The sequence below is a fragment of the Molossus molossus genome, unplaced genomic scaffold (assembly GCF_014108415.1).
Source record: "Molossus molossus isolate mMolMol1 unplaced genomic scaffold, mMolMol1.p scaffold_m16_p_1, whole genome shotgun sequence".
Classification (NCBI taxonomy): domain Eukaryota; kingdom Metazoa; phylum Chordata; class Mammalia; order Chiroptera; family Molossidae; genus Molossus; species Molossus molossus.
Window position 1 is genome coordinate 118,906,931 of NW_023425344.1, and position 24,074 is coordinate 118,931,004.

The window sequence follows — 24,074 nt, forward strand, 5'->3', positions numbered from 1 at the left end:
TCTCTTCTACTCTATCTAATCTCTACCTACATTAAGACATTGATTTCCCCCTTTCTTCATCTTCATACTTTTATTTCCCTTTATTTCTTTAGGATAAAAACAAACTCTTTAAAAAAATTTTTTTTTCTTTCTTGAATTTAGAGAGAGGAAGGTAGAGGGAGAAAGAGACAGAAACATCAATGAGAGAGAACATCGATTGGCAGCCTCCTGTATGCCCCCCACCGGGGACTGGGCCCACAACCTGGACATCTGCCCTGAGCGGGAATTGGACCAGTGGCCTCTTAGTGCATGGGTCGATGCTCAACCACTGAGCCACACTAGCCGGGCACAAACTCTTTATAGCATATGTACAAAACACAACCACATCCTACACACAAGGTAGACTTTTATAGTGTTAACTGAGAGGTACCACAGAGAAGTTAGTTAAGAGCAGTTTCTAGACTAAACATGCCTGGGTAGTTTCATTTCTGTCACTTACATTCTGTTATGTGAATGTGACCAAGTTATTTAACTTACCCGCGTCTTAGTTTCTTTTATCAGTTAAATGACTTGTTATAAGGATTAATAAACAAACTTTGGCACTGTTCCACTTGAACCTGGGATGGAAATCAAGTTATCTTTACCAAACTGAACATAGTTTGTTGAATATACTGTGCTATTTAATAGCTCTGTTCCCCTGTATTCTCTCTCTTCCTGCTAAAATTTCCTCCTAGTCCTTTAAATTAATTAACATGACCCCTCTATGAAGCTTTCCATAACCATCCTCATACTCTCAGGTAATTATGTCTCTTAAAATAGCTGTCTTTTTACCAGCAGTGTTTCTCACTCTTTTGTTTATGTGCTTTTTCCCACTACTACTAGACTGGAGTTCTTATCAACATGGACTGGTTTTAATGAATTTTTATCATAGTAGATTATCAGCAAATATTAAGTGAGTAAATAAGACTTTGTATTAAAATTGTGAAATGTGACTACTTAGAATGATTTGATGTTTGTGGCTATTTTATTATTCATATTTTCCTTTGCACCTTGGTTTTCATTGACTTCTAATATAAAAGAAATTCTGCCATGGCCGGTTTGGCTCAGCCATTAGAATGTTGGCCCTCAGATCAAAGGGTCTTGGGGTTTGATTCCTGGTCAAGGGCATGTACCTGGGTTGCAGGTTCAATCTCTGGCCCTGGTTGGGGTTGTGCAGGAGGCAACCAATCAATGTATCTCTCGTACATTGATGTTTCTCTCTCTCTTCTCTATCACTCTCTTCCACTCTATCTGAAAAATCAATGGAGAAATATCCTTGGGTGGGGATTAACAGCAACAACCACAATGAAATATATATATTCTAAAAGTTTATTCTGGAAAAAGGTGACCATTACTCTAACTTATATAATTGAGGTCATAATTGCCACCTTCAAATACACATATGTTATGAACAGCACTTTTATCTCTATATTAATTCCCAATCTTAACCTGTTGCTGCCTTCCATAAGGTAACATAATACTTTTTAAAAAACGCTGAAACCACTAAAGGTGAGCTTTCTTTCAAATAGCTGCTTACAAACCCTCATAATTTTTTATTGCCATCATAGTTCCAGACTGTGTGCATCTGTCTCATCTTTACTTTCAGAGCTGTCCCACTACTTTGGCTTGATAACACTGTATTATCCTGTTTCTCCTTTTATTTCTGTGTCTATTTCTTCTATTTTCCTTTTATGGGCATCTTTTCTTCAACCTGTTCATTAAAATATGAGTGTTCCACAGAGTTCTCTCTTCAGCCTACCATTCCTCATGATCATGGTTTCAGGTATAAGTTACATCAGTGTAACTCCCAAGTTCCTAGACCAGAACCCTTGCTGAGCTTTAGACATTTCCAATTGGATGTCCCACAGATACTTTAAACTTCACATGTCTAAAATTGAACTGAGCATTCTTCTTTCAAAATTATTCTCTTCTGATTTTCTGCATATCAATGATACCACTGCCCATCTAATCACTTGTGCTAGAAACATGGGAATCATTCTTTTTTTGTTAATCCTCACCCAAGGATATTTTTTTCCCATTGATTTTTAGAGAGAGTAGAAGGGAGAGAGGAAGAGGGAGAGAGAGAGAGACAGACATCGATTAGTTGCCTCCTGTACATGCTCCGACAGGGGATAGAGATCAAACCTGCAACCCAGGTATTATGCTGTTGACTGGGAATCGAATTTGTGACCCTTCAGTGTTGACTCTCTAACCACTGAGCCGCACCAGCCAGGGCAGTGAGAATCATGCTTGATATTTCAGTCTTTTTCAGTTCTTCCCACATCCAATTCATTAGGTTCTCATCCCCCTTGCTTTTATTCCCCTAATTCAGTTTCAGTTCATCTCTTTCCTAAACTATTGCAAGTGGCACTTACAAATTAACGAGAACCAAAAGAATGCTTCAGTTGAAAAAGGAAAAATAAAATTCTGTTTATAAAAATGAGATGAAAATGGACAGTTAACCTGAAAAAAGTTCAACCTCACTAAAAGTAGAAGAAATGTAGATTAAAGTAGCCCCCCCCCCAAAGGTATAGTTTTAAAATAATAACCACTCTTGCCAAAATTACAATAAAACGGGGATTCTCATATATTGCTGGTAATAGTCAAATTGATGTAACCTTTTTGGAGGGCAGTTCTTAATCCAAAACCTTAAAACTTGCACATCTTTTGACCAGCAATTCCACTTGTAATAATTTGTTTTAATGAAAGAACTTGAAATTTGTGCAAAGATTTATGCATGGAAATTGCAATACTATAGATTTATTGCAGTGATACATATTTAATGGAGAAAAATTATAAACATCCTATATGGCCAATAATAGGTTATTGGTTTAATAAATTATGGTCTATTCATATATTGGAATATTATGCATCTAACAAAAATCATATTTTAGAAGACAAATGGAAAGAAAATATGTTTTTGAATAGTATTCTTTTCTAGAAAAGATGAGGAATATTCACATGAAATGAAATGAAATATGATGTAAGGTTAGAACCTGGATTTATGTGGAATACATATGCATGGTTTCTGAACATAAAATGTTGCAGAGTAGAAGTCATTCACATGTCTGAAGATTGTACCTTTTTACTGTTTGTGAGTTCGTAAAAATACAGCATCAGCTCCACTGCAATTTTATGTTACCAAATGATCCTAATCAGGAGGAAGCTTTGTGGGACAAATAAGCGGGAATCGTGGTATAGAAATGGATCCCTAGTTTTTCTAAGATGCTAAGAGATCAGCGCTACACTTCACAGAGGGACTATGGTATGATGAAAAGATATTTTGGAGTAATGTCTCAATTTTCTAGTCTCTGGTCATGTAATAATGGCTTAATCAAATTACTTGAGCTTCATTTTTTTATTTGTAAAATGAAGATAAAAATGACTTCTTTGTGGTGATGGGGTAAGAAAGATGCCTATTATAGTGCCTGGTATACTGTAGGCATTTAGTAAATCTGCCTTAGCTAATATTTCTTACTGATAAAGGTTTGAAAGAACCTTTCCTTTCTGAGTCATCTTCACTTGATTCTACTTTCTTTGTTTTTTTGCCTGTTTACTTAGATTTTGCTTCTTTCTTGGATCATTCATTCAGATTGACATCTTAGATAATGTTCTGTTTTGGTTTTGTCCCATGCCACCAACCATTAGATATTCCTTGGCTCCATGTTTTGTGGTCCACGAACCAAGCCAGTCCCAGTCCACTGTTGTGCCTAATCTAGTTTTTTAGGTTCTCATCTAAGTCTGTTCACTCTGAACTCCTGCTTATCTAGTCTAGCAGACTGTATAAAATATTAGTAAAACTTGTTTGACTTTATTTAAAGAACAGAAGGATTGTAGTATTAGAGCAAAGTAATGCCCCTTCCAGCCCAGAAAGATAAATGAGAAGATTTGACTATCATCTTTGACATTACTCTCCTTCCTAGGTAATCTACTTTGACCTCAGAATTTCAAATTTAGCCCATTATAGGTCTTATTAATTTTAGCTATCTTTTCTTGACTCTTTTATATATTCATTCTTTTTGAGGTAATGTGTGTGTTCTATATAGTATTCACTATCTTAACTTTTATTGAACTATATTTCTTTTCCTTCAAAGGATGCTATCAGATTTACCAGATTTGATGAAGAGATCCATGTCAGGAAGAATTTTAATAATTTTAGTCATATTATCAGTAAGTTTCTTGTAATCTCTTAAACCTTTCATTCTCTTCTTTAATTTTAGTTATCTTACTCTTTTTTGTCTTTTTCTTTATTTTTAAATTACAATTGACATACAATATTACTAGTTTCAGGTATACAACTAGTGAATCAACATTTATATACTTTGTGAAGCATTTAGTAACCATCTGCCACCATGTAAAATTATTACAATAGTATTGACTATATACCCTATGTTACACAGTACATCCCTGTGACTTACTTTATAACTGGAAGTTTATAACTCTTTATCTCTAAACCCTTTTCTGCCCATTTCCTGGACCCCTGGAAACCCCCAGTTTGTTTTCTGTATCTTTCCATTTGTTTCCATTTTGTTTGTTCATTTGGTTTTTTGGATTTTGCATATAGGTGAAATCATGTGATATTCTTTTTCTGTCTGACTTGTTTTACTCAGGATAATACTCTCTAGGCCTATCCATGTTGTTGCAAATGGCAAGATTTTATTTTTTTATGGCTAATATTCTTTTTTCTAAACTATTTGTCATAATAGTAGTACCTTTTTTCTTTTAAAACTCTTAATCATAATAATTTTCTAGTAGTGAGAATGATGTGGTTGTGGAGAATATTTTATTCCTAAGGAAGAAATTTTTTTTACATTTCTGAGGGGTTGGAAAATTTTCATAATAAAACCTTGAAAGAATTTTACAACAAACACTGGAGTCTGCAAATTTTACTGTAATACATATTTATCACTCTATCCATCTTAATTTTTTGATACAGTTTACAGTAAATGGCAGACATCCGCAAAACTCCAGCATTATAACATTAGCTAGAGAATAATATTTTGTTTGTAATATTTTTTTATTTTAAAGTAAGGTTTATATACACTGAAGTGCACACACCTGAAGTGTGCTGTTAATGTGTTCCAATAATTCATTACTATACAACCAAAGCCCCTATCAAGATATCAGAATATAACCATCATTGCAGAAAGCTCCCTCATGTCCCTTCCCAGCAAACTCTCTCCTTACTAACCCAGAGGTGCTACTTGTTTTTTCCCTACTGTATATTAGTTTGCCTGTTCTAAAGCTTCATATATATGTAATCATGTCATCTGTACTTACTTATGTAAGGCTTCTTTCACAAAGCATAACATATTTTATTTATTTATTTTTGAATCCTCACCTGAGGATATGTTTTTATTGATTTTTGAGAGAGCTAATGGGGGTTGGGGCGCAGAGAAAGAGAGAGAGAGACTGATGTGAGAGAGAAATAACAATCAGTTGCCTCCTGTACGCACCGCTGCAGGGGATCAAAACTGCAACCTGGGTATGTGCCCTGACTGGGAATTGAACCCAAGACCTTTCAGTGTTCGGAACGAGACTCCAACCAACTGAACTACACTGGTCAGGGCAAAGCATAACATTTTAAATTCATTCGTGTTGTTGCATATATTAATTGTCTATTTTCTTTTTTTTTGCTGAGTAGTATTCCTGAGTATTATGCCAGACCTTTTCCCAAAGTGGTTATACCAGTTTACATTCCTATCAACAATGTATGTGAGTTTTTGTTGCTCCGCATCCTGGCCAGCACTTGGTGGTGTCACTCTTTTTAATTGTAGTCATCCTGCTGGGTATGTAGTGGTATCTCAATATGGTTTTATTTTTATTTTTTTAAAATCCTCACCCAAGGATATTTTCCCATTTATGTTCAGATAGAGTAGGAGGAAGGGGGGAGGGGGGGAGAGAGAGACAGACAGACAGACAGACATCGATGTGAGAGCGACACATCCATTGGTTGCCTCCTGCATGACCTGACCAGGGCTGGAACAAACCGCAACTGAGGTATGTGCCCTTGACTGAAATTGGACCTGTGACTCTGGTCCACAGGCCGGTGCTCTAATAGCTGAGCCAAACCGGCTATGACTCAATATGGTTTTAATTTGTATTTCCCTGATGATTAATATGTTGAATACTTTACCATCTTGCATTGGTCATTCCTGTATCTTCCTTTGTAAGGTATTTTCTAAACAGTGTTGGTTTCCCTTGTAGATGGTACATATGTTGTCCATCATGTTAAAGAGACTTGTTAAAGTGTTATGTTAGGGAATCAACTGTTTATTGGTACCTCAAAGAAATGGACAATAAAAAATTAAAGTATTGATATACAGTGATACCTCGGTTCTCGAACGCCTCGGTTCTCGACCAAATCGGTATTCGACCAGGAGATTCGAGAAACTTTTGTCTTGGAATCCGAACAAATATTTGGAACTCGAACTTCCGAGATGAGCCGAGTTGAGCCGAATGGCGTTCATTCGGCCCAGTGCGCCTTGCTTGCGTCATCAGTGTGAGTGCAGAGAGAGAGTCACGCTTTGTGGAGAGAGTCACGCTTTGTAGAGAGAGTCACGCTTTGTGGAGAGAGTCACGCTTTACACTGAATTTAACCCTTAGACATACTGTACACTTTTATTTCTTGTTGAGACTTATGTTTTTCTACATATTATATACAAATTAGGCCAGTAAATAGGCATTTTCTGGGGCTTGGAACGAATTAATCCAGTTTCCATTATTTCCTATTGGGTTTCATTGCTTCGGTTCTCGAACAATTTGGTTCTCGACCGTCCTCCTGGAACGAATTATGTTTGAGAACCGAGATATCACTGTAATTTTAGGCCTTTGCTTTACATGTCTTTAGAAATAGTTAAATTTTTACTATCAAACTTATACTATTATCATTTTTGGATTTGAAAATGTTCTCAATATATCTGTTTGAGTTCCTTATGAAGAAGCAAAGGAATAAATGTCAAATATGCTGAGAAATGTCACTAATTTATAAATCAAGTTCAAATATGTTAGTCACCATAAACTATTTCATAATAGCTCTACCTAGAATAAATAAATTTGCCTAGGATATTAGTCTTTATCTATTTACAGATATCTTTTAAAAATCTAATCACTGCATTAGCAATTGTAAAACACCATTTTCCCCAAAACCCTGCAGCATTTTTGCTTTCCATACTTGTGAGATAAAGTATTTGTGAAGTATTGGCTCTAAGGTCTAGGTCAAAGAGAACTACAGAATTTAGATCACTTATCATCCTAGTGTGTTAAAGTAAGAAAACATGTAAGCAAGTTGTAACATGGCTAGAGTTATTATTGTCAGCCCTTTTTAGTGGGAGCATAATGGCTGATTTCCAATGATTGTATAACAGAATTATACATTACATGTAAATATACTTTACATTTTGAGACTTTAAAGAGATTTAATAGATAAAGCCCTGACTCATAGCTGATAATCAAAATTTAGTTTCAAAATCGAAGAGTCAGAAAGTAGAAGTATGGTTGCTAGGGGCTAGAGGTGGGGAGTGGGGCTTTATTGTTTAATGGGTAGAGTTTCAGTTTTACAAGATGAAAAGAGTTCTGGAGTGGATTGTGATGATGCTTATCCGACACTATGAATATATTTAATGCCAGTAAACTGTATGTACACTTAAAAGTGGTTAAGAGCCCTAGCTAATTTGGCTCAACGGTTAGAGCATTGGCCAGTGGACCAATGAGTCGCGGGTTTGATTCCAGTCAAGGGCATGTACCTCGGTTACAGTTCATCCCTGGCCCTGGTCAGGTCATGCGGAGGCAACCAGTAAATGTCTCTCTCTCACATCTATGTTTTTCTCTCTCCCTCTCTCTCTCTTCCTCTCCTTCCCTCCCACTTTATCTGGTGATAAATGGAAAAATATCCTTGAGTGAGGATTAAAAAAAAAGTGGTTAAGAGAGTAAATATTATGTTTATTTTACTACAATTTTAAATATTAAAAAGTATATGTAATAAGTCACTGTTCATCTCTCTTGATATGCGAGTTTCCCAGTCATCCTTCTGTAAGATAACCACTAGACCAGTTTTTCTCTGTGCATAACTAGTTAAATCTTTCCCTTCAAATTCCCATCTGTGTATCACTTTATCTTCTTTTTTTTAAAAAACAACATGTTTTTATTGTTTTTTTTTTTAGAGAGGAAGGGAGAGCGATAGAAACATCGATGTAAGAGACAAATATCCATTAGCTGCCTCCTGCATGCCCCCCACTGGGGATCAAGCGTGGAACACTGGCATGTGCTGTGACCAGGAATCGAACCAGGGCCTCTCAGTCTATGGGATGATGCTCAATCCACTGAGCCCCACTGGCCAGGCACTTTATCTTCTCTTAAAACATCATTTCTTTCTTACTTTACAGTTTATTAATTAAGCACATATCTTCATTATCTATCTTACTCGTAGTGTCCAGTAAAATGTCTGTAGTTCAGTAGTTGCTAATTAAATAGCTGTCTAATGATTGAGCAAAGGAATGAATTATGTGGTCCTGGAAGGCGTTAGAATTTGGTGAATTGTTTTGTGTATATAAAGTGGTAATGATGTATACATTCATCTCCTGTTGTGACCCCTAATGCCAGGTCCTCGCACTTTAGTGTGATGAATAATAAATCTAGGTGAGCTTGATAAAATGCAGATTTTGTAGCCTCATCTTTTGGAATTATCAAGCATGTGGTATGAGGCCTAGCACTCAACATTATTCTAAATATCCTTTGCATATCTCTGCAAATAGTCTATGGATCTCACTTGGAAAAACATTGTCCTAAGTCATTTGTATGCTGCTACAGGGCTGAAAGCAGAGAGCTTAGAAGTTCAGCTACTTAGGGATCATTTCTAAAGTACTTATAGAGCCAAGTTAAAGTAACCAACCTTCATATCTTCTCCATCTAGATGTGGTACACAGTTAATGGTTGTCATGATAATATTGGGATATCATGCAAAGATTAAGTATGTTCAGTCTTATTAAGGAGGGAGCCTATATTTAGTAAAGATGTTAGTGAATTCTTCAAAATAAGAGAAAAATCACATGTAGAGCACAGTCTCTCAAATTTAAGAGCTTTAAGGACCCTAAAACCACAAGTTTAGAAACATTGCATTAGGATTAAATTCTGCAATCACAGAACCAAATTGTAAATATAAACACAAAGACGAGTGCTGAAATTACATATTTCTTAAGATTTTATATTATCAGTATTTAAAAACAAAATTGAAAACTCATGCAGAAAATTCATAGACAACAAAGAATAGGTTTATGAACTTACATTGGAAAAACAATGCTAAAAACATTGAATCTTTGAGAAACACGAGAATACCTGAAAAACTTTTTATCTTAAACATCTAATTCTCTTGTAGTGTTAATGGAATTTTTAGAATTTAACCATTCATTGTCATGTGTATGCATTGAGCACCTGTCAAGGTTTAGGTCCCTGCGGTTTCAATGATAAATAGGGCAGTTGTGGCCTAGGAATGGGGAGGAAAAGTAGGGACCTCTATGGATTAGGAAAAACTTCTTTGAGGAAATATTTCAGTTAAGATCTGGAGGGTGAGTGCCTGCTAACTGAGTTGAGGGAAAGTGTTAAGGAAATGTGGTGAAACTGGAGCTGGAATTGTGGGGATGGAGAATAGAAATACCTTTTCAAGGTTGTGTGTGGCAACTGTGTCACAGTGTTGCTTCATTGTTATAATTTCGCTTATTTCTCCTGGAGATTAAAGGTAAACTTACATTAAAAAAAATTTTTCTTTATTGTTGAAAATTACAGATGTGCACCCCCCCCTTTTCCTCCATTTCATTAGAATGAGAAGCTTTCTTAAATATTAGGGTGCCCTGGCTGGTTTTGCGCAGTGGTTAGAGCATTGACCTGAATATCGAAGAGTCTTGGGTTCCATTCCTGATCAAGGGCACGTGCCTGGATTGCAATTTCCATCCCCAGCCCCGTCAGGGTTATGCAGGAGGCAACCAATCAGTGTGTCTCTCTCTTTCTCCCTCCCTCCAACTCGACCTAAAAAAAAAGGAACAATATCCTCAGGTGAGAATTAAAAAAAAGAAAAAAAAGAAATATTGGAGAGTTCCAACGTATTTATGCTTCATTAGTTGAGCTGGTAATTATAGCAGATTTGTGATTAGACTGTCACCATCTCTAAAGGGATCTCAGGCTGTTATATGCTTGTTATTTATTTATTTATTTATCTATCTGTTTATTTATTTGTTTGTTTATTTTTTAAGGACTCACATGTAATTATGTGAATTATAGAAAAGAAGCTAAAGAACAGCTAGTGTGTAGTTCAACATAAATTACACAAAATTGCTTTATTTCTCTTAAGAGTTTTTAAAGAATTTCGATACTCAAACCTTTAAATTGAAACAACAGCAACTCCAGCAATTCAGAATGAATATAAATGAAAATTGTTAAAATATCCCAAATAACACCATAATAGAGAAACTTCAAAACATTTGGTATTAATCCTATATTTTCTGTTTGAATTGAATGGCAGTTTCTACCATTATATAACAGTGAAGGAATTAAGCTATGTTTCCAGTAAAAAAATTTTGTGAATGTAATATATTTTAGTTTTAAATTATACTTGTGCATTTAGCAATTAAAATTACCCTTGTAATGATGACATTAGAAAGGATAGGGAGTTGTCAAAGAGAATTTGAAGCTTAATTATCTCTTTGGTAATAAAATGCATAATCTTCCATTACAACACTTATTTTTTTATGGTAATTGACTCATTTGCTCTCTGGTTATCATTTAACTTCCCAACCACAAATCTGCTCTTACATTGTGTTTAGTTGGTATATATACTATCTACAGAGAACATTTTTCAATGCATTATTTTATTATTCATGTAAGGGAAAACTAAATGATGAATTGAACATTGTGATGATTTTTTTTTCCCAATAGTCTTTGAAAGTATGTTTGCTAAAAATGCATATTACAGTTGTATTAATTGGATATTTTAAGAGGATTTTGCTGTTTTATTTTATTTATTTATTTATTTATTTATTTATTTATTTATTTATTTATTTATTTATTTTTATCCTCATCCGAGGATATTTTTCCATTTTTTGTACAGACAGAGTGGGAGGGAGAGAGAGGAAGAGAGAAAGAGGGAAACATCGATGTGAAAGGGACACATCGAGTGGCTGCCACCCGCACAACCAACCAGGGCCAGGGACAAACTGCAACCGAGGTACATGCCCTTAGCGGGAACCGAACCCGGGTCTCTCTGGACTGCAGGCGGACACTCTAACCGCTGAGCCAAACCGGCCAGGGCTGTGTTTTCTAAAATTACATATTCTGCCTTAGGGGAAGCCTCATTCCTTTAGACTCAAGGAATATATCCATTACTTGGAAACATGATACCATAGTAGTTAAAATTGCAGGCTTTGTAGGTAGAAAAAAATGTTTAGTATGTTATTATTTAATCTAAAGAAGAGGGATGGAGACAAATTGTGTGTTTGCTTATCATTTTAAAAAAGGATAAACCATAAAATGTTTTTAAATAGCTATCTATAGGGAAAGGAACAGACTAGAGTTAGAAGCAAAACTTGTTTGAATATACCTTTTTTTTAAGATTTAAAATATTACAAAGTAATTCCTAAAAAGGTAAGAAAAATGAAACAAATGATTGTTTTTAAAAAATTTTTTTTCTCTTTATTGATTTCACAGAGAGAGAAAAGGAGAGGGAGAGAGAGCTAGAAACACCAATGAGAGAGAACATCGATTGGCTACCCTCCTGCATGACCCCACTGGGGATCGGGCCCACAACCTGGGCATGTGTCCTGACTGGGAATCGAACCGGCGACCTCTTGGTGCATGGATCGACGCTCAACCACTGAGCCACACCAGCCAGACCAAATGATTCTTAATGTATATATAGTTGGTAGTATAGCCACACAGAAAGTTACAGTTGCAGGTGAAAGTTACTATTCCAAATAAATTTAATATATGAATTGGAACCCTGATGGGTGCAGCTCAGTTGATTAGGGTGTCATCCCGTGCACCAAAGCGTTGTGGGTTCAATTCTCAGTCAGGCCACTTACCCAGGTTACGGGTTTGATTCCTGGTCAGGGCATCCTGGATGCTTCTCTCTCATGTCCATGTCTCTTCCCACCCCCCCACCCCCCACCCCCCACCTCTGTCTCTCTTCCTGTCTCTCCCTCCCTCTCCCTAGAATCAATGGAAAACATATCCTCTGGTAAGGATTAAAAAAACCAAAAGCAAATTGGACTATATATATTTAGTGGGTTATACTCTAAGGACAGAAAGAATTGCAAAAATCTTCATCTGTTTTCTGTTGTTGTATTGTTGGTGGAAATGTTGGTAATGTTATTTGAGACTACTGAGTGTAAGATATAGCATATGAGTAATTAAGTTATTGTCATTAAGAACATTCATTTTTGGCATGAGAGAAAGGAAATACAGATGTAAAATTAATAAGATCCAGTTGAAACCAGTAGTCCTTTTTTTTTTTGTACGTGTCCTTTGCGGGAACCGAACCCAGGACTCTCTGGTCTGAAGGCCAACTCTCCAACCACTGAGCAAAACCATCCAGGGTGAAACCAGTAGTCCTGAATTTATTTAGAAACACCAGAATTAAATCATGATGCATTTATATTTTAAAAGTACAAAATTCCTGCCTTTGTCCACAAATAGGGTCTAAATATAGTGACCATAAGATAGTAAAGACCATTAGGATTATGTCAAAAAGAACTCAGGGACTTCCAGTGGACTCAAGCTTTTATTTGTCAAGATTGGGGGTAGTTTGAGAATCTAAAGGATAATAACCTTCCTGAATTGAAACAAACCAAATATATTTTAATCCATGAACTTGTGCAGCGATACTTTACATTCATGTTTGGGGGAGCATATTAGAGAACCAGATTATTGTTTTGAAAATTGATAGGTAAAGGGAAAAAATTAAGCAATTATCTTGCCCTTTCTTTAAAAACTGTACTTAGGATAACCAAATAATTGATGAGGGGATATTTCTCTTATAGAAGGAATGATAGAATAAGAATGTTACTATATTGCAACTCCTTTTGCATAAGCAATGATTATCAAAAACTGTTCACATCACAAAAAAGAGACAGTCATACATTATGAACCCTCCTGATGGAAGGACATGGTACTGCCTGTGAAATAGTCTTGAAAGAAAAGACTGATTCCAGTCAAGCTTCTATAGTATATAGGACAAATATGTTAAATGCCACCATGGCAATGCAGTCAGTAAAATACAAACTACAGGAAATTATACAGGACAAATGACTTCTTCAACAGACAAACTGCAAATAAAATAGATAAAGGAGGAACCTGTAGATTGAAAGGTGCATAAGAAACAAACTAATACCAATGAATGCCTCTTGTTCATCCATTTCAAAGAAAATAAATCATTTTTAAAAATACAGGTCAATTATTGAAATGTGGATACTAACTGGATAATTTATGACATTAGGAAATTATTGTAGATATCAACCTGATGATGGTATCATGGTTTTGTTTACAAATGGGAGTTCTTGTTTTGTAGAGGTATTTACTTAAATTTTTATATAGGAAATAATGTAATTCTTGGGATTTGCTGTTAAAGTAATCTCAGGAGGAGTATGGTATATGGTAAAGTGTAGATGAAATAGCATTGGCCATGATTGATAATTGTTGAAGCTATACAACAATTATTGTGGGGTTTAGTATCCTTTTCTGTAAAATAAAACTCTTTTTAGAAAGAATATTACAGAGTTTTCTAGCAAACTAATAGGTTTAGAGTCCAGATTTCTCAATAAATTATGTGATCCTATGGAGCTACTCAGCCTCTCTGTGTTTAAGTACTCTTGTCTTTAAAAAGGAAATAATGTAATAATACTAAATAATAGGTTGTTATGAGAATTAAATGATAAGTAGAAAGCACTTGTGACTATTACCTATTAATATACATCAAAGATAGTTAAACTAAAATTATAAAATTACAGTTGGTTAGAGATCTGAGATACTTAGAAACAGTCTAGTTGATTTCTTATTTAGTATAGGAGAAACTGAAACCCATGATCAGCAAAATGTCTGTGCCCAGCTGGTGTTGCTCAGTGGTAGAGCATCAGCCCATGCACCAAGAGGTCACTGGTTAGATTCCCGGTCAGGGCACATGGCTGGGTTATAGGCCCAGTCCCCAGTGGGAGGCATGCAGGAAACAGCCAATCGATGTTCTCTCTCATTGATGTTTCTATCTCTCCCTCTCCCTCTCTCTGTAAAGTCAATAAAGAAAAAAAAAATGTCTAGTTGTAGAACTAGAACTAAACTATAGATCTCTTGACTTCTGTCATTACAATGTTTTTACAATAAGTCATTATTGAATGATATACAAATACACTTAAATAATCTGGCTTTATGTAAGACCATTTAGGATTGCAAATATGTTCATTTTTCCTGCATCTGAAATTTATTGCTGTTTTAATGAAAACACTAGGTTGTTCTCGTTTGTCAGTCTTCATTGAGAAGGAACAGACAAGTTAAACCAAAGATGAGTCTAAATTCATCTGGGATAAAACCCCAACTTAATGAACATGCTAGGAAAATTTTGAGGAAATAAAAGAATGAAAGGATAAACTCGTTCTAATAGATATTTTAAAATATTGTGTTGTTATAATCATAAGTTTGTGGTGATTCTGGCCCAGAACAATGAAACCACTTAGTATCTACAGATGCCCCCTCCCCCAAGAGTATATAGGATTTGAATATTAAAGCTAGTTCATATAATTACTTTTATTGGGACTGTTGGAGTTGCCCTTTAGAGAAGTACAAAGCTAGATACTTAGTAAAGTTCAAATGTAAGTGAATATTTTTATAGTGTGGGAACAGGGAAAACCTTTGGAGTTAGAATAATAAAATGCAGATGCCAAAAAGGAAAGGGCTAATAAATTTTGCCAAATACAAATCTAAAACTTCAATATAACAGGTACCTTAAATAAAACAAACAAACAAACAAAAAAACAATAAATACTGGCACCATATGTGAGGAAGGATTAATCTCTTACTGTATTAGTTAGGGTCTAGTCAGGACTATAAATTGCAACGGGAATTTGAACAAGGGAAATTTAATATAAAGAATTATTAACTACCCCTGACTGGTTTGGCTCAGTGGTTGGAGTGTCGGCCTGCGGTCCAGAGAGATCCAGGTTCAGTTCCCGCTAGGGGCACGTGCCTCAGTTGCAGTTTGTCCCCGGCCCTGGTCGTTCGTGCGGGTGGCAGCCACTCGATGTGTTCCTTTTACGTCGATGTTTCTCTCTCTCTCTCTGTTCCTCTCTCTCCTTCCCTCCCACTCTACCTGAACAAAAAGTGGAAAAATGTCCTCGAGTGAGGATTAAAAAAAATATATATATATTATTAACTAGTAAAAGGTGTTTTAACTACTAATAAAGATAAAATAGTAAATAAGAATTAGCTACTAGTCTAGAGCTGAGGGGGAGAATCCAGAAAACGAACAAACTTGAAGGAGGTCAGCTCTACCCAAAATTTTGATTCAAACCTTGGAGAGATTGTAGTTGCTGCCAGAGGAGCCATCCATGGGCTAACTAGTCCATAGGAGATCACCTGCTAGATGCCATACGCCTGAGCTGCTGTTAGAAAGCTGCCTGCTAGGATGCCATGTGCCTGACTGATGATGAACAGGAAGTTGCCCAGTGGGTGCCATGAGTCTGAGCAGGTATGCTGTATGCTATTCAGTGGGATGCTCTGGGTCAGAGCCATCAGCTGGAGTAAACTGGAGAAACTTACTGAAGACAGCAGAGACACTTGCTGGAGGGTGATCCCCAACGGGTTTCTCACAATCCTTGTAGCTGCCATGCTGTATGGGCAAGAAGATGAGCACACCCCAGTCTAAAAGATAAGCACGTTCCTATGCCATGCCTACTGCCCTCTATTAACAACGTCTAATGTTGTACCAGCTGCCAAAGGTCCATATCCATTACAAAGAAGGGTGGATTTGGAGCTAAGAGGCCATAAATTCATAACTGGCATTATGTGAAAAGCTTTTATGTATAGATAAGAAACTTGTGAGTACTATAATTGAAAAATATCAGAATATGTGTAGAGATAATTCACAAAAGAATAAATACAAATGGCTTATCAGTATTTGAAAGTATAATCACATTCACTATTAATAGATCTCCCTGATTTCATCCAATTGCACAGACCTTTGTTTTCTTAATCTTCCATCATTTTGAGTATATATTCCTTCTTAAGGTCAAACATTCTTTTCCTTCTTAGTTCCTACTGCTTGCCTGGGATTTTACCTGCTCTGTATACTCTTACTCTTGATTTACACAAATTATAAAGCTAGTCTGGACTTTTTCTGAGGACCTTCCCCACTCTAGCATGTATGTATGTAGATAATCCTAAAATTGTCTATAGAAAGTTAGAACTAATGAGTGAGTTTAGCATGACCATAGGATAAAAGGTCAATATACGTAAATCACTTTCACCTCTATATACTAGCAGTGATCAATTGGAAACTAAAAATTTTAAAGTCCCACTTACAGTGCACCAAAATTTTATTTTTTAAATTAATCCTCACCTGAGGATATTTTTTCCATTGGTTTTTAGAGAGAGTGGAAGGGAGGAAAGGGGAGAAAGAGAAATATTGATTGCCTCCTGTACCATTGACCCCGAATTGAATCTGTGACCCTTTGGTGCACAGGCCAACGCTCTATCCACGGAGCCACACTGGCTGGAGCAGTGGCACCAGAAATTTGAAATACTTAGGCATGTATCTAACGAAGTATGAACAGGATTTGTGTATTAAAATCTGTAAAACATTGATAGAAAAAACCCCAAAGATCTAAATAAATGGAGAGATAATAATGTTCATGGATAGAAAGACTCAATATTGATACAGTGTCAAGTTGCCACATATTCAACACAACCCCATTGAAAATTTAGCAGGCTGAGCCCATTTTAGCTCAGTTGTTTAAAAAAAAAAAAAGAGCCCTGGCCGGTTTGGCTCAGCGGTTAGAGCGTCAGCCTGCAGTCTGGAGAGACCTGGGTTCGGTTCCCGCTAAGGGCACGTACCTCGGTTGCAGTTTGTCCCCGGCCCTGGTTGGGTCGTGTGGGTGGCAGCCACTCACTGTGTCCCTTTCACGTCGATGTTTTTCTCTCTCTCTCTCCCCCTCCCACTCTATCTGAACAAAATATTGAAAAAAAAAGTCCTCAGGTGAGTATTAAACAAAAAAACTGCTCTTTTTCTCATTACTTTTTTTTTTAAAGAAACTAGTCTACAGTGAAGCTTGCTGCTTTATGATGTAGGGAGTTCCTTGTCCCTTGAAATGTTCAGAGATCAGTAAGACACCCCTTATTAGGGATGTTGTGTAGGAAATTATAGCATTAGGTGGGAAGTTGGAATAGATGGTCTACTTTTACCAATTCAAAATCTTAATGAATCTGTTATTTATAAATCAGTGAAGACAACCTTGGGGCAAGTTGAAAGGGAGTTAGGGAGTTGTTGCAATATTCAGGCTTTTTCAGATACACTTAACATTTCCCCAAAGATCCTGTCATTCTTCCTCCCACCTTTATAAACCATTTCTTGTAACGAGGGATGTTACTAATGGGAGTATGTTGTATGTATGAACTATTTTAAGGACTCTAATTGTCACATTTGTGTTACTTTTTTTGGGTGAGTACCCATCAGATTGAAAAGGAATATAATGACAGTCTTCTCAACTCTTTGAATTTCAAGTATGGCTCTTCCAAAATGCTATAAATCATAGGGAAATAGTCTTTAATATTTATGTTTAGCTTAGAACATTCAGATTGCCAGTTTTTTCAATATAATCAACTTAAATATTTCTCAGCAAGGAAACTGAGAAATTATCTTTAAAATTATTCCTCAAGTTAGTTCTACCAGAATATCAATTTTTAAAGATACTGTGTTCATAACATATATTTTAAATATATATTTGTTATGTTTTTATATAAATATGTGAAAACCTCAAATAAGTTAAAAAAAAAACCTGTGAATTCTATGATTTTTTAAAAAACTGCTTGAAATATGAATAGCTACCTATTTTTATTTTCATTAATATCTGAATTTTCTTTCTATTTTAAGCCCATCCTGAATTCCTGAAGCAGCCTACTAATATATATGCTCATGAGTCTATGGATATTGTATTTGAATGTGAAGTGACTGGGAAACCAACTCCAACTGTGAAATGGGTCAAGAATGGGGATATGGTTATCCCAAGTGATTACTTTAAGATTGTAGTAAGTACTTTTTTAAAGAGGGACACTTATCTCTCAAACTTTTAAATGTCTTTGAATGTAATCACCAAGAGATATGTTGTCTTATATACACCAGTTTATGTACCTCAGACAAAGAAAAATTCACACAGAATGTAAACTCTTCATTGGATGATGAGAAAGCTGAGCCCAGAAATATTTTGGTAGCTTATATAGAATCACATAATAGCCCTGGCCAGTTTGGCTCAGCGGTTAGCGTATCGGCCTGCGGTCCCTAGAGACCCGGTTTCGGTTCCTGCTAAGAGCATGTACCTCAGTTGCAGTTTGTCCCCGGCCCTAGTTGGGTTGTGCGGGTGGCAACTACTCGATGTGTCCCTTTCACGTTGATGTTTCTTTCTTTCTCTCTCTCCCTCCCACTCTATCTGAACAAAATATCAAAATAAATAAATAAATAAATAAATAGAATCACATAATAAATACTACTAGGTCTAGTATTCATGCTTGAATATGCTAGCACTTGTAAGCACAACTGCCACAATTTTCTGGGTGATGATTATCTTGTGTGTGTGTACACACACACCCACCCACCCACTTACACCCCATTTGTCTTTATAGCTCTCTATTTAAGGAACAGAAATCTGTTCTTTTATACTAATGCTCAGGCCCTTCAAAATAAGTATGATCCATTATTGGACAATTATTGTGATGATAGATATGAAGATTCTTTTAGAAAGTAAATGTAAAAGTAAATAATTAGTGTTAAATGTATGTGAGAATATTCAGACATTACTGCTTTTTACTTTAGATTAAGTAAAGGTTTAGTAAATATTATCTTATTTTCATTATCTAACATTCTGGTAATCAAATTATCTAGGTTTTAGTAATAAGGATTGATGACATATACTAAGATACATAACATCCATAGACATACTCAGAAATAACTATGGTTGTTAAAGACTTATCTTCTTACACATTTGTCATATAAGTAGATGTATATTTTCTACTTTCAAAATGTATACTCTCATAAGTTATAAAAAAGTAATTCACAGTATTTAATCATAACTAAAAAGCAATGTATTATGGTAAATTAGCATTTTTTTACTCTTGTTTTCATATTATTTTTTAAAAATCTTAAAGCAATAACAATAACAATTGTTGACATCCATGTAGTACTTTAGGATTTAAGCGCATATATATGCAACCTGATTAACTTACTGTAGTCTGATCTATCAGAACTATTGATATTAGAAATAATGTTAAGAAAATGCCTTGAATTCACAAATTCAGACTTTCACTGTGGTCACATGGTATTGTATGCCAGATATTTTTCCAAGTGAAGGTGTAAGTTTGCAAACATTGTGGGTATGACTTTCCATGAGTATTAAGTTCTTAATTGTCAATGATGGTGTTGCCTGTTTTAGTCAGTTTAAATCAGTACCCTGTCAATAAAATTGAATTAATTTCATAAACATATAGGTAGATAATATCCAGTACCTGAATCATACAATTTTACTTGTTTTTTCTTCTTACAAAGGGCATGTACTTCAGATTTTGAATTAACGTTTATCAATTGAATCATAAAATTGTATTTATTTTTTTGTCTTCAGAAGGAACATAATCTTCAAGTTTTGGGTCTGGTGAAATCAGATGAAGGGTTCTATCAATGCATTGCTGAGAATGATGTTGGAAATGCACAAGCCGGAGCCCAACTGATAATCCTTGAACATGGTAAGAGGGGTTGAAATAGTAAGAGGGAAGAGGAGGACTATATGTTTGAGGAACTAGTACCTATCACAGTATCTAATACTTCAGGATATCTAATGATTAATGACCTACTTGTAAGGAGCAACATATGGTATATCCAAGAGAAGAAATAGCTGTCTAAATAATTTCTGTTGTTTAAAATGACATAAAACACAATTTTAGCTAATGTTGAAAAGAAATTGTTGTTAAGGAAAGAAAAACTGAACAGTTATAGTCTTACATAAATGAATGTTCTTCAGAGTTCAGTCATTTTAATCTTCCAAATGTATTTCTGCTCTATTAAAATAGAAAAAACTTTACTTAAAGCAATATTTATTTGGCATTGAATTTTTTCAAAATAAAATAAACTGCCTTTTGTGATTATCACACATGCACAAAAATACTTATTGTAAATTCAGACAACATTGAAAAATAAAAATGGGAGAAAAACCTACCCTGTTTCAGTCAGGGTCAGTTCTGGGGGAACCACACAGTAATTTCAGCAAAACTGAAGGATTAATTATTCTTTAATATGAACAAAATTATTAACTCTAACAGGGAATTGGAGTAGCAAGGGGTTGGCTAGAAAAAAGTGACAAGAACTCTAACAGATATAGGAATGGCAGATAGAAGGAGCAGCTACAACCCCTAGGTCTGAGAGAGTGTTCAGGAAGATTTAGACCATGTTGGAGAGGGTGTGGCCTTGGTTTCCTGGATGACAGAGAAATTGCTGTGCTGCCATACTTGCTGTGGAAACTGCTCAAAACCAGCAGTATAGTGTTCTAGAGAGAAGCTGTTCTCAGGAGATGTCTCACTGAAGGCATTCTGCTGCTACGTGAAGGATGGGGTGTTGGTAGAAGCTGTTCTCTAGCACCTGTACTGATAAAATGTAACATGTGTCAGCTGGCAAAAGGAAAAATATATAAAGGACCAGCTTTATTTTTGCAGAGCAGGCAATATAGTATGAATTTGAAGCTGAGAGGCAATAAACTGCTAACTGGCACATGCTCCAAATCCTGCTGCCTAGGGGGGAAGGTAGTATGGGTGAGCACACAGGTAATTATGAATTATAACCTGTTTTCTGCAGCAGCATGCTAAGGTCATCTTTCCATGTAAATAAATAGAGATCTGCACCAACAGTTTTCATTGCTGAATAGTTTATATGCACTTTGTTTTATATAAATGATTCCCTGTTGGTTAACATTTAAATTATTTCCTGTTTTTAACTACTATGAACAGTGCCATGCTGAACTTCTGTATATGATTTTCTCATACTAAATTACTAAAAGTTGAGTTATTGGATAGCAGTTCTGTGTTAAATTGATAAGGATACCCATTGGGTCTATTTATTTATTTTAGCAAGAAAAGCATTTTTTATTTTTTGCATTTCTTAAGAATGCATGAAAAAGATGCCATATTAGACATCTGCTCTGGGGTCTGAGTCAAATGAGTTCAGGTGCCAGTCAGGTCCCAGCCACACAGCCTAGCCAGGAAAGCTAATTGACAAAGATGGCACCTGCTCTAGCTTTTCACTAAAATAGCATATGGGATTTTTATATGCTATTTCTTGAAAATGTATTTGATAATACTATTATAAAAAGGCATAAACTATTAGAACTACTCTTTTTCTTCATTTTCCTGTGAATATACCCTTTCCTAGTCATTAAAAATGATTTAGTAGAAGCATGTCAGCTCTACATCTTGGCAAAATGCCTGAGTACAATTACCAAGTAAGGCATTAACAGAATCAGTTAGGTAGACATTCTTATTTTTTAAAACTTTATTAGTGGCAGTGATTTTCCTCAGTAAACTTGTTGGCTTTCTTGGGGTTATTTACATGGGGCTAAATAAAGGGATTTTAGTATATTTGTGTTTGGCATTACCATTATAGGTTTAGCTCTTAACAGTATAAATGGTTGACTATTGTAAGAGTTCCTAAACTAATCCTCTGAAAATTCTCGGATGGCATAATAACCATAGTCATTGTGTGTGTTTTTTCCCTTCTTGAGGCATTTCAAAACATAGACAATGTTTTGTGGGCTGGCAAAGTTTTTTAGTGACCTTGTTAAGGATGCATGGATTGATTATAGGAAGGAAAGTAAGTGTCATGTTATTAATTTTGCTATTTTAATTTGCAAGATAAATATTTATATAGGAAAGGTAAAAGAGAAAATACAATAAATTACAGGGTCTGATCTCTGCCTTTCTAGAGTTTTTACAATATTGTAACAGGTGTAAGAGATGTGTGTGACTTTAATACCAACCCATAGTAAGTGTTATTTTTATAGTAAAAATAAAGCAGTATAAGATTCAAAAGAGAAGAATTATGTTTGTATGATCAGGGACATTTTTTCACAGAAAGCATCCGCTTTGTAATAGACTTTGAAAGGGGGACCTGGGTCAGTATGGAAATAGAGTACCTGTCTTTGTAGGAAGGTGGCCTATAAAGGCAGAATAGGGTCAGATTGATCATGGCTTTGATTATAAAGTCAAAGCAATACTATAGTAAGGCAGTCTGATGATAAAGTCAGGTTTAATTAGAAGGCAGAGTGCAGGAGGCTGGTTGAAGGAATATTATTTTATGTAAGAGACCACTGAGAGATGATAAGTTCTTATACTAGGAATAGACAGGATCCTAATAAAGATATGTTAGTGATTTATCTAATCCAGACTTTATCAACTGTGGTTAGATATTAAACACTGGAAGTATCTCTGACTTCTCTACAACAAAGTTTTATCTGGGAGACTAAGAATGGTGATGCCTTTACAAAGATAGAAAAGGGGGGTGAGTGAAAGAGGAAGGGAACTTCTACTAGTACTCAGGATGTGAAGAGTGTGCACAGAACCTCTCACTCTTGCCTATAATAAAAAGGTGGATGATTTACAAAATCATAATTTCTCTGAGTCCATCAGAGAGCTGAGCTTGCAAAGCAAACAAATTACCTAAATTCCAAAGAGTCAGACAACCCTCCTCCCTCAAAGAATGGACCATGAATTGTTTTACCTTTGGCAGAACAGGAGAGAAAGAGAAGGCTGTCATAAAAGTAGATAAGAAATCAGCTAAGCCCTGGCCGGTTTGGCTCAGCGGTTAGAGCATCGGCCTGCGGTCCAGAGAGACCCGGGTTCGGTTCCCGCTAAGGGCGCGTACCTCGGTTGCAGTTTGTCCCCGGCCCTGGTCGGTCGTGCGGGTGGCAGCCACTCGATGTGTCCCTTCACGTCGATGTTTCTCTCTCTCTCTCTCTCTTTTTCTCTCTCTCCCTCCCACTCTACCTGAACAAAAAATGGAAAAATGTCCTCGGGTGAGGATAAAAAAAAAAAGAAATCAGCTAAAATTTTAACTGATTGTTAAAGACTAAATTTGGAATATCTTGGGGCTTCTGATAAAAGGGGAGTTCATACTTGCTTGCAGATATATTTCCCTGGGGCTCCACAGGATACTTACTGTTGAGATTGGGTACAAGGAGGAAACTCAAGCTGTGTAGAGATGATGGAGGTGATCAGTGGCTGCTCGAGATAGTCACAAAGCCCCTCCCATTTATTCAGACTCCTTTAAGCCTCAAAACAATAGGGGATGGTCAGAAGTCTTATTTCATACATTTCTGGAGGGAGATTAGAAACAAAAACCCTTCTTCTCTGGGGAGGAACCTTCTGGTCCCCAGGACACAGCCAAAGACACATTGCTGCTGAGGAAAAGGTAGATGGGATGACCCTTTACTCTGAAAGAGATGCAGACAACTGTTCTGGGCCCCAGTATCCTACACCAATACCTAGGGAGAGGTGTTTTACTACTGGATGAAGAGTAGGGAAGAACCATTCTAGACCAACACAAATACAAAGCAGATTTTGGCTACCATAGGAAGAAGAGCTGCAGGGCCCACCCAGTGCTGATGCTGGATCAGGACAACTGAAAATCAAATCTGCTTCAACCATGAGCCATCACCAGGTGACAAACAAGCTTTCTACTGCTGGTGATAAGTCGAGAACAGGGAGAGAGATCCTCTGTGGTTAGAAGGATGCAGGAATGGATGAAAGCTGAGAGAAAAACTGCCAAAAACTCTCCAACT

General features: G+C 36.1%; 1 protein-coding gene across 3 annotated transcripts in view; it reads left to right on the top strand.

Annotated features, from left to right (window-relative positions):
• The window catches only part of NEO1 (neogenin 1), a 298,191-nt gene that overhangs the window by 143,983 nt on the left and 130,134 nt on the right, over nucleotides 1–24,074 (top strand). For all 3 annotated transcript variants that reach the window (XM_036277171.1, XM_036277190.1, XM_036277182.1), the window contains exons 6-7: nucleotides 18,137–18,291; nucleotides 19,875–19,995. In XM_036277171.1, the coding sequence (XP_036133064.1) occupies nucleotides 18,137–18,291; nucleotides 19,875–19,995 (276 nt within the window). The remainder of the gene's footprint in view (nucleotides 1–18,136; nucleotides 18,292–19,874; nucleotides 19,996–24,074) is intronic.